General features: G+C 34.5%; 1 protein-coding gene across 1 annotated transcript in view; it reads left to right on the forward strand.

Annotated features, from left to right (window-relative positions):
* LOC138692186 (zinc finger protein ZFP2-like) overlaps positions 1 to 12,207 on the forward strand; it is a 15,001-nt gene extending 2,794 nt beyond the window's left edge. Inside the window, exons 3-4 of the mRNA XM_069815252.1 lie at positions 3,475 to 3,557; positions 6,757 to 12,207. Coding sequence (XP_069671353.1) covers positions 3,475 to 3,557; positions 6,757 to 8,068 — 1,395 coding nt within the window. The 3' untranslated portion in view covers positions 8,069 to 12,207. The remainder of the gene's footprint in view (positions 1 to 3,474; positions 3,558 to 6,756) is intronic.
* The last annotated feature ends 1,847 nt before the right edge of the window (positions 12,208 to 14,054 follow it).

The following is a 14,054-nucleotide window of genomic DNA, read 5'->3' on the forward strand; positions in this document are numbered from 1 at the left end:
GACAAACGACAAGTTTTAATAATTTCTGTTGCATAACAATAATTTTACTAATTTGTCATGACTGGCATTTTTACAAATGAATTGCAGCCATATTGACAAATTCTGTTTTAGAATGTAGCGAAAAAAAGTAGCCTAAAGAATAAATCAGACTTAAGTATTATTTAATTGAGAAAGATTTTTTAAAATTATTTTAGTAGGTTATTTTACGACGCTTTATCAACAGCTTTGGTTATTTAGTGTCTGAATGAGATGAAGGTGATAATGCCGGTGAAATGAGTCCGGGGTCCAACACCGAAAGTTACCCAGTATTTGCTCATATTAGGTTGAGGGAAAACCCCGGAAAAAACCTCAACCAGGTAACTTGTCCCGACCGAGAATCGAACCCGGGCCACCTAATTGAGAAAGAAGAGAGAGGCAATAGTACTCAGTGATGTACACAAAATATTCCGCTTCCGGACAATTGGCCACAGAAAATTGGTAACTGGGACAATTGGCCACAGAAAATTGGTAATAGAGACAATTCGCCACACATACACAATTTGCCACAAATAGACAATTTGCCACACCGTCCATTATCCAAAAATGGGACCGTAACAATTTATATAATGTGAATTAGTGGCAAATATGATAACTTCTCACGTTGTCCTCCGGTTCAAAATACAACAACCACCTTTCTCCTTGTACGGTCTTAGTGTATCTGTCAGCTATAACGTTCAGTTCGTCAATATTCCTTGGTTGAGGTGGTAGGTGCAGCTTCCTGGCACGGCGCACAGTTTTTTTAATAGACGGTTTCTTCGGTAGATTCACATTGGCTTCGCTTGCAATACGCTGTAACTCATTTTGAATAATGACAGACGTTGGTTCTCGGGAAGTCCCCGCCCTTGACTTCATGTTCTCTACACATTCCTTTGCCTTAATCCTTCCCCAGTCTGCAGAATGATTCTTGTGTTCAGACGGTTCTTTGACGACACTGCTTCCATCTTCTGATAACGTGACTGCTGCATTACACCGCCACGCATGTCACAGCGCCAAACAACTCCATTCTTATTTTCTCTAAGTCTCGTGTACATGTAGCCAAGATATATTAATTTGTCAGAGCCTCTTTCTGATTCTGTGAAGCGAATTTCTTCCGCCATAGTTCCTAATTAGTTTACAGCTTTTGAGTTTTTTGTTACCCTCGTCAGTAATGTTGATTGAATCAGAAATATCTTGAAGTTCTTCTCCTACAAAGTGCAGTAAAATAGCAATCTATTTATCCTTACGCTTTTTTTCTATAATAATCATCAATAAATGCATTAAATTGTTTCTTATACCTTTCCCAATTTGAGGTCATATTGCCTTTTGTACTGAAAGGTGCAGACATTGCATGTTTTTTAATATATCCACTATTTTATTTTTTTAAACATACTGACATAGTTACCCTCACATTGCTGACGTATATGGATACTTACCTTCAGTATTATACACAAAATAGAGTGAAAGTTATGTGGGAAGGAATGATAAAAGCTTTGACTAAGGTGTGATTATGGTTGTTGAGTGTAATGATATTAAGGTTATGTAATGGAATATCTAAAGTTTTACCTTCACTAACAAAATAATTTTAGTCTTATTATGAAAGTGATGTGTTTGCCAAATAAATACATTAGGTAGAAGTGTAGAATATATAGAGACTCGAAAATTATAAGTAATTTAAATGAATGTAAGAAATATCTCGTTTAATTTTTTTTATTTTTCTTCTTGTGCTGAGTATTTTATTCCGTGCTGTTGGAGGATTGTATGGATAGCAGTATGTATGAAATGCACCATTACGGTGACAAATATATGAGATCAGTAAAATTAGAATATCCTACCAACCTGAAAAATATGTTATTGTACTTGTCTTTATGAAAGCAATTAATACCTTAGCAAAACCTACTTCCAAAATGAATTAAGAAAATTTTAATTACATTGTGTGTCCCACTCGCTACCGAATCCAGGATTTTTCTTTTTAATAATTCCAATACCGATGAAGGTACTGCTCACTGTTGCGTGGTGCAACTTGGAGTAGCAACAATATGCTCGCCCGCTGACTTATTTGTGACTGCTGAGTTGCGTGTATAATCGATTCAATTTAAAATCTCCAACTTCATGGTACGCAAACAAAATGGGCTGAGGGCGACTTCTGCAGTCCTCTGATATCGTGTGTCTTCTGTTTACAAGCTGTTCTACGGAGTCCACTTTCACATCATTGTCATTCAGTGATTGGGCATTACAGGGCGAGACAGACGATATCAGAGGACTGCAGATGTCGCCCTCAGCCCATTTTGTTTGTGTACCATGAAGAGGGAGATTTTAAATCTAATCCATCTTCAAATTTATTTTGCATCGAAAAGATACATTTTTGGACATGGGTTCCAAATCAAAACTTTATCTACTTAATCCCTTCTACAACCCCTAAAAGTTTGTAGTAGGAATTCTGAAACACTCTGTATTGATGATGTGTGACAGTTTTGCTAAGTAACCTTTGTTGTGAGAAAAGATGTAATATTTTATTGTAGTCTGCTAATTTCTATACCCTATGTTCAGTATATTGAGAAACAACACTTATCCAACCGCTTTTACATATTTTTTTCTCGGAAAATAGATGTCGCATAGGATTGAAATCTACTGAAAATCTTAGACTTGTTCTATTTAACCACATATATTTTTTACGGGTTCAAAGTATGAAGTAATAGTAGCTGTGGGTGAGTGCCACGTAATCTATGGCGAATCCTCGCCCTCATCTCGCTATCATCCGTCTCATCGACGCTATATAACCTCAAAGTTGATACAGCGTCGTTAAATAACCAACTAAAGTAAAAAAAAAATTAGAAGCTGTGTTGCTCCTGAAAATTTTACTTTCATGGACGTGTAGCGATTCTCAATATTCCCACTCAATTACAGACTTACATTTAATTGTAATTATATTGTATCAATAAATTTTACATTTCTATCATAAACTTCAATACAGATACAAAAATTCTGTTACTTCAATTAGTGAATAATATGTAATTTGTTTCTCTTCTCAACCTTTTTGCAACATGCGCCATTTTACCATTCTTCAAGTTATCATTCCCCTTATGTTGACTGAAAATAATGCATACCGGGAAAAAAATGTTTAATATTGTATTTTATATGTTAATGCATATACATGAATTTCATTTTATTTGAATATTATAGCACCAGTTCCCTCCTAAAATTTCCCGTGCTCTTTGGGAACTACACCTTTCGATTATAGGAGTGTGTCACGTTAGTTTAGATTACACTTTTATTTTGCCACATGTTGAAAAAAGCTTCAGCAACACTGTTCTATAAAAAAAAGAATTACCCCATGAAATATCTGCCCCAAGAATAGTAATGTGTTAATTAAACTTCCACTGGCCTAATACGACTTATATGCACTTCTCTGGCATACAGAATCTTTGCTATTTTTCTGTCTTGTTTGTTCTGTGTTAGGAAGAGCAGAGTGACTTGGACACAGTGAATGAGGAGCCAAGAGTGGAAGGAACAGCAGAGGACAACGAGATTTTCGCGGAATGGTGAGTGTGGTGTGCGAGTTTATGTAGAGAGTTCATTGCGTTTCAAACTTATTTTTCGGTAACTGGCTTGAAGCACCTTCAGAAGGGCTGGTAACTCTGAATTAGACCAACAGATAGCATGCGTGTATGTGTAGGCATGCGTTTTGAGTGTGCATTTGTTTTCCAGTATATAAACATTGAGGGTTTATGTAGTGTATTGATGTTTTAAATGCTGTTAAAAATAGCTTTATATGCCAAATAAAGGCTCATTCACAATGAAAATTAAACATTACGTAAACATGAACATAAGCACATAAACGTATGCCACAAACTTAAGTAGCCAAGATCCATTCACAATGAAAATTAAACATAACGTAAACATAACACGTGTGTGGAAACTAACATACCGAATCAACAAAACTTCAGAATCTATTACATAAAAATGGAGAATTGCACAATGACTGATGATGTAGCTATTCAATTTATGTTTCTAATAACTTCAATGGCATCAGTATATGGCTTTCAATACTTGAAATCAAAGAAACAGAGATGTAAAATAATCAACTTTTCGTCATATGATTAAATGTTGCGCGCCTAGCTATCATCACGGCCAATAGATCAAAATATTGCCTGTAGGCAAAGCCCATGAGATGTTAAACAAAAAGTGAAAACACGCTTTCCGCTTTTGTACTGTTTCCAAATCGCATAAATATAAGCATGAAAGTTTGGAGTTTGCAAACTTTCATGTTAACGTCTTATGATTAAGATTAAGTTTATGCTTATGTAATTCATTGTGAATGCTTTTATTAAATAATATGGACACACGGTTTTATGCTTACGTTATGTTTATGTTTAATTTTCATTGTGAATGGGCCTTAATTGTTGTACTCCACTATGTAGGCCCAATAACCACGGAAAGCATTTTGCCTTCAATCAGTTTCCGAAAGATACTTGCAACCAGCTCAAACCAGGTGAGGTGTCTGCATTGTTGTGTAGTGCAAGGTCTCTAGATGTCGCTGTCGAACAGCTGTTACCCACGGACCTTGGTATAATGTTTTGAAAAAGTGATTGGTATTAATTCCTGTCACATGTTCTTTTGTTTACTATTCTCCACTACTTAAAAAAATTAATCAAAATATTTAAACCTGTAGAGCAGTATGGAAATGTATAAATTAAACGTGTATAGGTATTCGAATTACTTTATGCTCGTATTTCGTGTGTTATTGTGGACGAAAAACTGCCGACATTCCAAACTTCCAATCCATATTAGCAGTCAGTAATTTAATTCTTAACTAACGGTGAAATTCTTTGTGCAATGTAACGATGTACATTCACAGTTCATGCGTGTTGCACAGTTTTCATAATACACAGTTTTTATTTGCTTCACGGCATAGTCGTGTCGCAGGTTGTGTTGGTATCAGTGAATTATATTTTCTTTGTTTGGGGACGTTTTAATATTTACAATGAGTGAAAATAGATAATTAAGCGGGGCCAGGTTCTTAAAAAAGGAAAACAGGGAGTTGAAAGAAAAAAAGAAAGATTTGCAAAGTACAAAAAATTCATTCTGGGTCTCAAAAACAGCAACAAATAATAATTATTAATAATTATAAAACAGTAACTAAAATAATTAATTAGATCCTTCAGTATCGGGAAACAAAAATTATAATATAATTTAATAAACACTGATACACAAGGTACAACAAAAATCTACTTTTATAAATTAATAATATAACCTTTACAGTAAAAATAAACTATAATTGAAAAAATTTAATCAACAATACTTTGTAGAACCGACGTCCATAATATTCGAAACTATCCGAAACAAATGTTTCGCCAATGCAGTCTAGGGAGGGAATTATCGAAGAGGAGGATAATATAAAATAGGCATTTCAAAACAAAGAGAGAACGAGAAAAAAAGCACATTCACAGACAATGAGTGCCGCGAGAATGGCTACTGTATTCCGAAAGCAGGGGTGCGGTGATTTGAGTGCCTTGTAGGCTAGTCGGTGAAAACAATCCTCACTTTTCAAATTCCGGGTTCGTTCATTGCAAGACTGCAAATGTGCGTGTTGATGAGTACGAAAACTCATCTGAACATAGAACTGCCATAAATCCACTTATATCTAGAGTGAGTTCACTCCTGTGGAGTAACGGTTAGAACATCTCACCGCGAAACCAGGTGGTCCGGTCGGAGCAAGTTACCTGGTTGGTTTTTTTTTTTTTTTTTTTTTTTTTTTTTTAGATTATCCCTTAACTCAATATCAGCAAGTGCTGGATAACATTCACTGCTGCCCCCGGATTCATTATCACTTTCATCTCATTCAGACGCTAAATAACCTAACATGTTGATAAAGTGTCTTAAGATAACTTACAAAAAAATCTAAAGCGAAAATTGTAGAAAGGGTCGAGAGAAAACTGCTTAAATGGTTTCAGTCACGTAAAAATATTAGCGGAATATTCTTCAAAGATTTGCCGCCATAGTGAAATGTCGCTGGTTTGAGGCACTTTCACTGCGTGCGCCTGGTGAAACATTTGATTTGGCAAATATTGGTAACTTCGTACATTCTTTGGAAATAATTGCGGTGTTTGATGGTTTTTAGCTATTCATATTGTACTGCATGGCAACAATGGAAAAATTAACCTAATTTGAAAGTGAGAAAATTAACTATAAATTAACGTTTTATATAGCACAAGATAAGTTACACCCAATTGGAATCCGAACTGGGAAGCAATCGCTCAAACTAGCACATTCGTGTCCAAAAACAATAAAAAAAAGAAAATGTTTTTTCTTATTGTTGTATACTCTTCGATTACTGGTAATACTGATAAGATAAATAAAATGGATACTCTATTTCTCTCTATCTCTCTATTTCTAACAATGAGACTATAACTGTAACATGGTAGCATTAATTTCTTACGTTTAATTATAAATAGAATAATATAGTGTTTTTAAAAGAATAATTGCGTCCAAAATCACACTAAATGGCAGGCGATTTTACACCGATATTTCTCAATAGAAACGCCAACCAACTAAGAGTTGGCAAACATGGTATTTTCCACATAAAATTTGTCGTATAGGTTGACTTGAATGTTGTTTATAGCATTGTATCTCTAATGGTAACATTTCTCCTGGTGAAATAGGTTCGTTTAGGTTTGAAGTTCATTACCTTAATGTATAATTTTGCGACTGTTCTATTGACTGATAGTATATTTTCGTCAGGATTGCAGCTACCAAAGAGAGGTCTGAATCATCAGAATTCGACGGTATTGCACAGGAAGAGAACGAGACTGTGTGTGAGATTTCCAAGAATTCAGATTCCTCAAGAAAACATGCCCGAACTCATAAGCAATTGCTTTTCGAAATGTCTAAAGAATGTGTCTCCAATCCTGCACAATTGACGACGCATTTACGTGAGCGTCTTGTGAAGAAGCCTTACGAATGCGATATTTGTGGGCGAAGTTATTCGGATTCGAGTAGTGTAAAAAGACATAAACTGCTGCACACAGCCGAGAAACCTTTCAAATGTGATGTTTGTGGTGAGTGTTTTTCCCAGTCGAGTTGTCTAACAATCCATGAACGCCGTCACACCGGCGAGAAACCTTTCAAATGTGATGTTTGTGGTAAGTGTTTCTCTGTCTCCAGTTACCTTAGAAAACATGAACGCGTTCACCTTGCTCAGAAACTTTTCAAATGTTATGTTTGTGGCCTGTGTTTCTCGTTCTCGAGTTCTCTTAGTAGTCATAAACGTGTGCACAACGGTGAGAAGCCTTTCAAATGTGGTGTTTGTGGAAAGTGTTTTTCGGTGTCGAGTAGTCTTAGAATACATGAACGCCGTCACACCGGCGAGAGACCTTTCAAATGCGATGTTTGTGGGAAATATTTTTCGTACTCGAGTTGTCTGAGAAAACATAAACGCCTTCACACTGGCGACAAACCTTTCAAATGCGATGTTCGCGGTAAATGTCTTTCGTCAAATTGTCTAAGAATCCATGAACGTCTTCATACTGGTGAGAAACCTTTCCAGTGCCATGTCTGTGGTAAGTGTTTTCCGCAATCTTTTAATCTAAAAATTCATGAACGACTTCACACTGGCGAGAAACCATTCCAATGCCATATTTGTGGTAAGTGTTTTCCACAGTCTTTTAATCTAAAAATCCATGAACGATTTCACACTGGCGAGAAACCTTTCAAATGTGATGTTTGCGGCAAGTGTTTCTCACTCTCTTCTCATCTAAGAATTCATGAACGCCTTCACACAGGTGAGAAACCTTTCAAATGCGATGATTGTGGAAAGTATTTTTCGCAGTGCAGTTTTCTAAGAAACCATCAACGTCGTCACACTGGCGAGAAACCTTTCAAATGCATTGTTTGCGGTAAGTGTTTTTCACTGTCTTGTAGTCTAAAAATCCATGTACGACTTCACACTGGCGAGAAACCTTTCAAATGCGACGTCTGTGGCAAGTTTTTTTCTCAGGCGGGTAATCTAAGAAGGCATGAAGTCGTACACAGGCGTGAAACCTTTCAAATGTGAAGTTTTCGGATAGTTTCTTTCGCATTCAAGTCCTCTGGGAAGCCATAACCGCCATCACACAGGCGAGAAAACTTTCAAATGTGATATTTGTGGTAAGTGTTTTTCGCGGTCAAGTTATCTAAGAAGCCATGAACATATTGACACAATCGAGGAAACTTTCAAATGTGATGTGTTTGGTGTTTCTCGGTGTAGAGGAGCCTTGGGAGGCATAAACTTATACATTTTTGTGCAAAGGGTGTCAAATGTCACGGGAGAAATGTTTGAAATGCGGTAATTGTTATGTTTCCCCAAATGGAGTATACTAAAAGGACATAAACACGCGAACACAGTCGAGAAATCTTTATAACATCTCGCATCCCTTTAAAGCACGTGGTGGTTGAACGAGATTGTATCAGTTCTATGACCAGTGCCTTGCCTGCCGCTTGGGCGCTAGTGTCGCGAATGTTGGGGAAAAAGTGTTGAAGTTGCGGGACAGTATGTATTAGAATGTGGTCTACCTAGCGAATACGGATTATAAAGAATGTACTCTGAGCGAATTTTTCTGTGTTTTGTTTCTCTGTGCGCCGGCGTTTACTCCACCTTCAAGTTCTAGAGGTTACTGTAATCGAGCAACGCTAAGATAATAATTGAGTATAGAGTTGATATACAGGATCCAAACATCTCCTACCTTACTGCATAATCCAGTAACGCTTTGCTTCAAATAAATTCAAGTTAACAGCTTTTCCATATTTCTCAGTGACAAACTAGTTGTAATAATATTTTTTTTATATTTCAGATATAATAAATTATATTGTAAAATAATATAATACATTATAAAATTAAGTATCAAATTTGTTTAATTTTTGTATATAATGTAATATAGGTATATGGTTTTACTTCTCATAAGAGTTTTGTTTTTCCATTTTCAGTGCTCTCAAATCAATACATATTTTAATTGTTGTTGGGGTCAACGTCTCAACTCTCATTGTAAAGAAACTCTAGAGTCTAAACATTACAGTTAATGCCGAATTTATTATTTTATGGATCCAATTTATTTTACTTTAGTACATAATGTACCTAAATGTATTAATTATATGTGTTATATTTCCGCTGTGTCGACTGCTAGCTGGTGTGATGTCAGCGCTAACTGTAGGGAGAAAGCACAATCTCGCGCTCTGGCTGGCTTGAAGGTCATCAAAGATACCGACGCGAAATATTGATACTTAATTATCTATACGCTGGTGTACCCTAAAAAGCGATGCACGCGTGTACAGAGGCAAGAAAGCTGTCAAACGTGATGCGTATCTTTCAATCGAGTGGCCTAAAAGCAAACTCCTGCACTCAGACTAGGAACCTTCCTTATGTAATTATTCTGGTCTTCTTTGCGATGAGTAACCTAAAAAGCCATCAATACCTGTACACAATCGCGATATCTTTCAAATGCGATGATTGTGGGAAGTGTTTTTCGATGCGAGTTTCATAAGAAAGCATGAACAACTCCACGGAGTGAGAAGCCTTCTAAATGTAACTGCCTTCTAACTTAATTACTCGATACAGGGCAGGACGAATGGCAACACGATTAATTGCAGTTCCATCATTTATTTGTGAGAAATTGTCAACTACACAATTTTTGTAGCCATATTGTTTTATTACTCGTTTGTTTTCGAAATTATCGACGATCATTTTTGTGAATTGAAGCCAAATCAATGTAGAGCGATGAAGACTAATGCAGATCACTGCAGATGGTGCTGAACTGTGACGGGATTGTTGTAATGGAATAATAAAAGTATAAATTACTTTAAGTAAAGCTTTCAGGAATGTAAAATTATTCTGCCATATTTGAAATAATAACTCGGGTAAATCATCATACATCGCAAGCCCTCTTCTTTCCAGCTGTTTCTGTTGATGCAAATAAAGGCAGCAGGAGAAGAAAATATTCAAGTTCCCATTTTTCCTGAAAACAGCACCCTTCGTCTACTTTTCAAAATCATTCAAGGTCGTGGAAGTCCTCATTTGTAAAGATTTATCCTTCGTTATTCTGATTAACTGAGCTCTTGAGATCTGAAGTTCAGTTGCTGCAAGAATGTCATGAGAAGCAGTTTTAAAGTCATAGAACTCAAATGAATCAGATGCTTTAAAAAGTTTAAATGTTCAATTTTTTATTAATCAGTCATTACTTCAATTCTGAAACCAGATATTTTGGTCAATTTCATCTGTAAATTCCATACCAATGAGGTAGAAGGATAAGAACAATAACATCCTACTTTTTATACATCCTAATTACTTACCTTTAATATCACCAACGAGTTGGTAATTTTCTTATGTGAACGATTTTCTGAATTAAATGAAACCATTATGGTATTGTATCTTATTTACTTGCAAGTGTAATTTGAAATGTTAACGAAATTAATAATTGTTTGTATTTTTTCATTGAGTCACGCATCTTTCTCCCGGCAGAGTTCATATAGCCTTTTCCTTTGTTTGCCTTTTTTTTTTATTGGTTATGTGCACTGTCATTTATTTTGCAACCGGCACAAAATAAGTTGTAATGTTTATAAAATCCTGAAATTGAATAGGATACTATAAATAGTACAGATATTCACTGGTGTTAAACGTGAAAGCATTGCTTCCTAATAGCACTTTATTATATCTGAAATCAGTGATGTTCCTAGCCATGTCTTTTGATACAATTGAAAATATTTCCAGGTCCCATGTCATTTGGCCCGTTGTGTATTTAAATAACGGTTGTTTCATTTACTTTCACTGACTCATAAAATTGTTAATTATTAAACAATGTTCATATAGTTTTTATATCTTTATTGTTAACTGTTTCCGTATTGTCAGTTACTTGATGTTTTGAAGAGAGAGACAGAAATAACTCGTCCGGCCTTAATTAAGGATGACCACGAGGATCCGGAAATTAATAGCAAACAAATATAATCAATTAAGTATGAATATTGTTATAAAATAAAATGTAATAATTAAGCACCATTGATTTCCAATATTACACACTTTATTTCTTGTGTAATCCTGCACCATTTTTTTCTTTGTGTAAAATAGATGGGCGGACATTATTGTTGACGTCGCGAACGTTTTTGTAATCTATACGGTGGTTATGTATGATTAATGTAATGTAGTCGCCATTTTCTTAAGAAATGTTATGAAAACCACAGGCTTTTTTCTATCATGCATGGTTTTTTATATTATGTTGTGATATTTAATGTATGGGAGTTCTCTTGATAAAGTAATACTTTGGGACATGGTGGGCCTAGCCACCTAGAATTATGGAAATTTGTATAGGTATATTATACCATTTGACTCCCATAATATTTCGTACTAAATTAACGACTATATTACATTAATCCAATATGTTCGCTGTATAGCTTACGAAAACGTCAATGACTTAACGGTCCTTATATTGATTCTTTAAAATTACGTAATATTCATTGCCAGGTATGCACCCTATGCATTTATTCTCACTTTTTCCATGAAAACTCTCGGATGTCAATCAATAAGATGCGGTAACAAATCTTCATACCAGCCAGTGCTTTTATAATGTATTTAAGATATAGCAAGGAACAGAGGGCTACAGATTGCAATGTAGAAGATAATGATTGTTTTATTTTCTGTATTGTGTATAAAAGGAATGTACATATTGTAACTGCAATGGGTATTCTTATTTCACGAAATTGAAATTATAACTACAGGCATTACAAGTATACGTCAAATGTTAAAGGGGCCGAAGTCCAGAAAGACAAATTTTACAGGAGAAACAAAAAACTATTTCTTGCTTAATAATTTAAATTTATTAATTTTCTGAATAATCCAAATCAAGAGAAGTGTATTTGGAAATATAACCAATCATGCCCTTAATAGGGGCACTTAAATTAGCTGGACATATGGCTTTTTAACAAATAATGTATTTTAACGGAACTTTTTTGTTTAAATGTAATGAAAATGAGTTTTGTGTAAAAAAAACAAGATTTATTAATATGTATTACTGTATACAAAAGATTTCATCATTAATTAGACCAATGTGAAATTTATTTTTTTACAATGTGATCATATAATATTATATTGATTGGTTTGATTTTTTTCACATCAGTGTTGGGTCCAATGCTCAATCTGCTCATAAAAATATACTTTAACGTTATCTTCAATGCATGATTTTACTTTATCTGCGTCATTAATTTTTTTTTTCTTTCACAGTCAAATATTTCCTTCTCGATATGCGATAACTCTAGACAGTTCAATAGATGTATGCGAATTATGACGCAAAACCAAGATGTGAGTGGTAAACCCAATGATGAACTATAAGACAGTAATAACTTCTGGACGCTGATTGTCATAAATAAAGTGGTACAAATTACCGATAGCAGAGGAACATCTTCATATGACGCTCGGTATTAGCTTTCTCCAGAGATTTTTCTTGTAATATTTATGCCACCTCCCTTTAAAATTATAAATTTCGACAGGTTTTGTTGCACTTCCACAATGGCAAATTTGAGCGAAGATCTGCTAAAAAATAATGATTTAAATCAGTTGCCATATGCTATAAATTCGATCATGCTTTTGCAGAGCCCGTTTGATAATCACAAAATCTGTCACAAGGCTCAAACTGTGGCCTCTGATAGATTTTTCATCAGATCTGTCATTTCATGACATGAATAGCTAGTTGTGTAGCTGCTGTTCTTTTGGAAGTATAATTTAGGTAAGTAAATGTCTGGATTTGCAAGTCCCTTCCCTTTTTTTTTAGTTAGTATCAACTACAGCGTCTAGTTAACTATCAGAATTCAGTGTAATGAAATATTATACATAGTAGCATGTACACGTCTTATAAAGGTATGGAACACATGTACTGCAGCAATGGCTGCAAGCCTCATTATTAGCTTCAACAAAAATAACCTAATTGATGAAGTTTAGCCATCATCTAAATTTCCAACTGAATAATGTTGTTTGTTAAAAGGCCACATGTCCTACACTTCTGTTCTTTAGCAAAACACGCGATATTGAATGCCGACAAGTTGCCACTTACAGTGAACATTTGTTGCTCCCTGTAACATATATCAATGACTCTATGCTCAAAGAACATTATAAGCTAAGAAAGTGATTAAAAAAAATGATTTTCGCCCTTTAAACAAATAGCTATTCAAATAATAAAGGAATTTACACAGAATAATAAATCCATATGTTGTAACATAACTGCGTATAATGTATCATGTTAGACAATATAAAAATAAGTACTGGTGTTGAACAGCAAACTCATATGTAAAAAAAAAATTCGTTTTGCTGGAGAGTAAAAAAAATCAGAATATCTTGAAAAGTAATAATATCTTACATAAATGAGTTGGAGCAAAGACTAGAGAATCATGTAGATTATTTTTTAAAAAATTAGAGATTCTAACCTTAACAAATGAATACATATACTCCACAATAACTTTCCTCTTATGTAATAAAGAAAATTTTCCAACTAACTCAGCCATACGTAGTATAAATACCCGCAGAAAGAATGATTTTCATACGCCATCATCAAAATTATCATGCTTTCAAAGGGGAGTACGTTACATGGCGATAAAAATGTTCAATAGTCTTCCTGAAGACATTAAGAATCATAGCCAAAACCCTGCATTATTTAAGGTAAAACTAAAAAATTACTTAATATGTCACACTTTCTATTCTGTAGATGAATTCTTGACATTTCATAGTACTGTGTAAATATTATAATACTATTAAATGGTAAACATATTACATTGTATAAAATATTATTGTTATTAAGGTATTAATTCTGTACATATTTCATATTTGCATTTTATATGTATTGCATTTTATTGTTAAACGTAAGAATTGGACATGTTCTTTATTCTATGCTATAAAGCAAATGTGAGAATATTATGGAACGAATAAATCTATCTATCTATCTATCTATCTATCTATCTATCTATCTATCTATCTATCTATCTATCTATCTATCTATCTATCTATCTATCTATCTATCTATCCATCTATC

The sequence above is a fragment of the Periplaneta americana genome, chromosome 16, assembly GCF_040183065.1.
Source record: "Periplaneta americana isolate PAMFEO1 chromosome 16, P.americana_PAMFEO1_priV1, whole genome shotgun sequence".
Taxonomy (NCBI): domain Eukaryota; kingdom Metazoa; phylum Arthropoda; class Insecta; order Blattodea; family Blattidae; genus Periplaneta; species Periplaneta americana.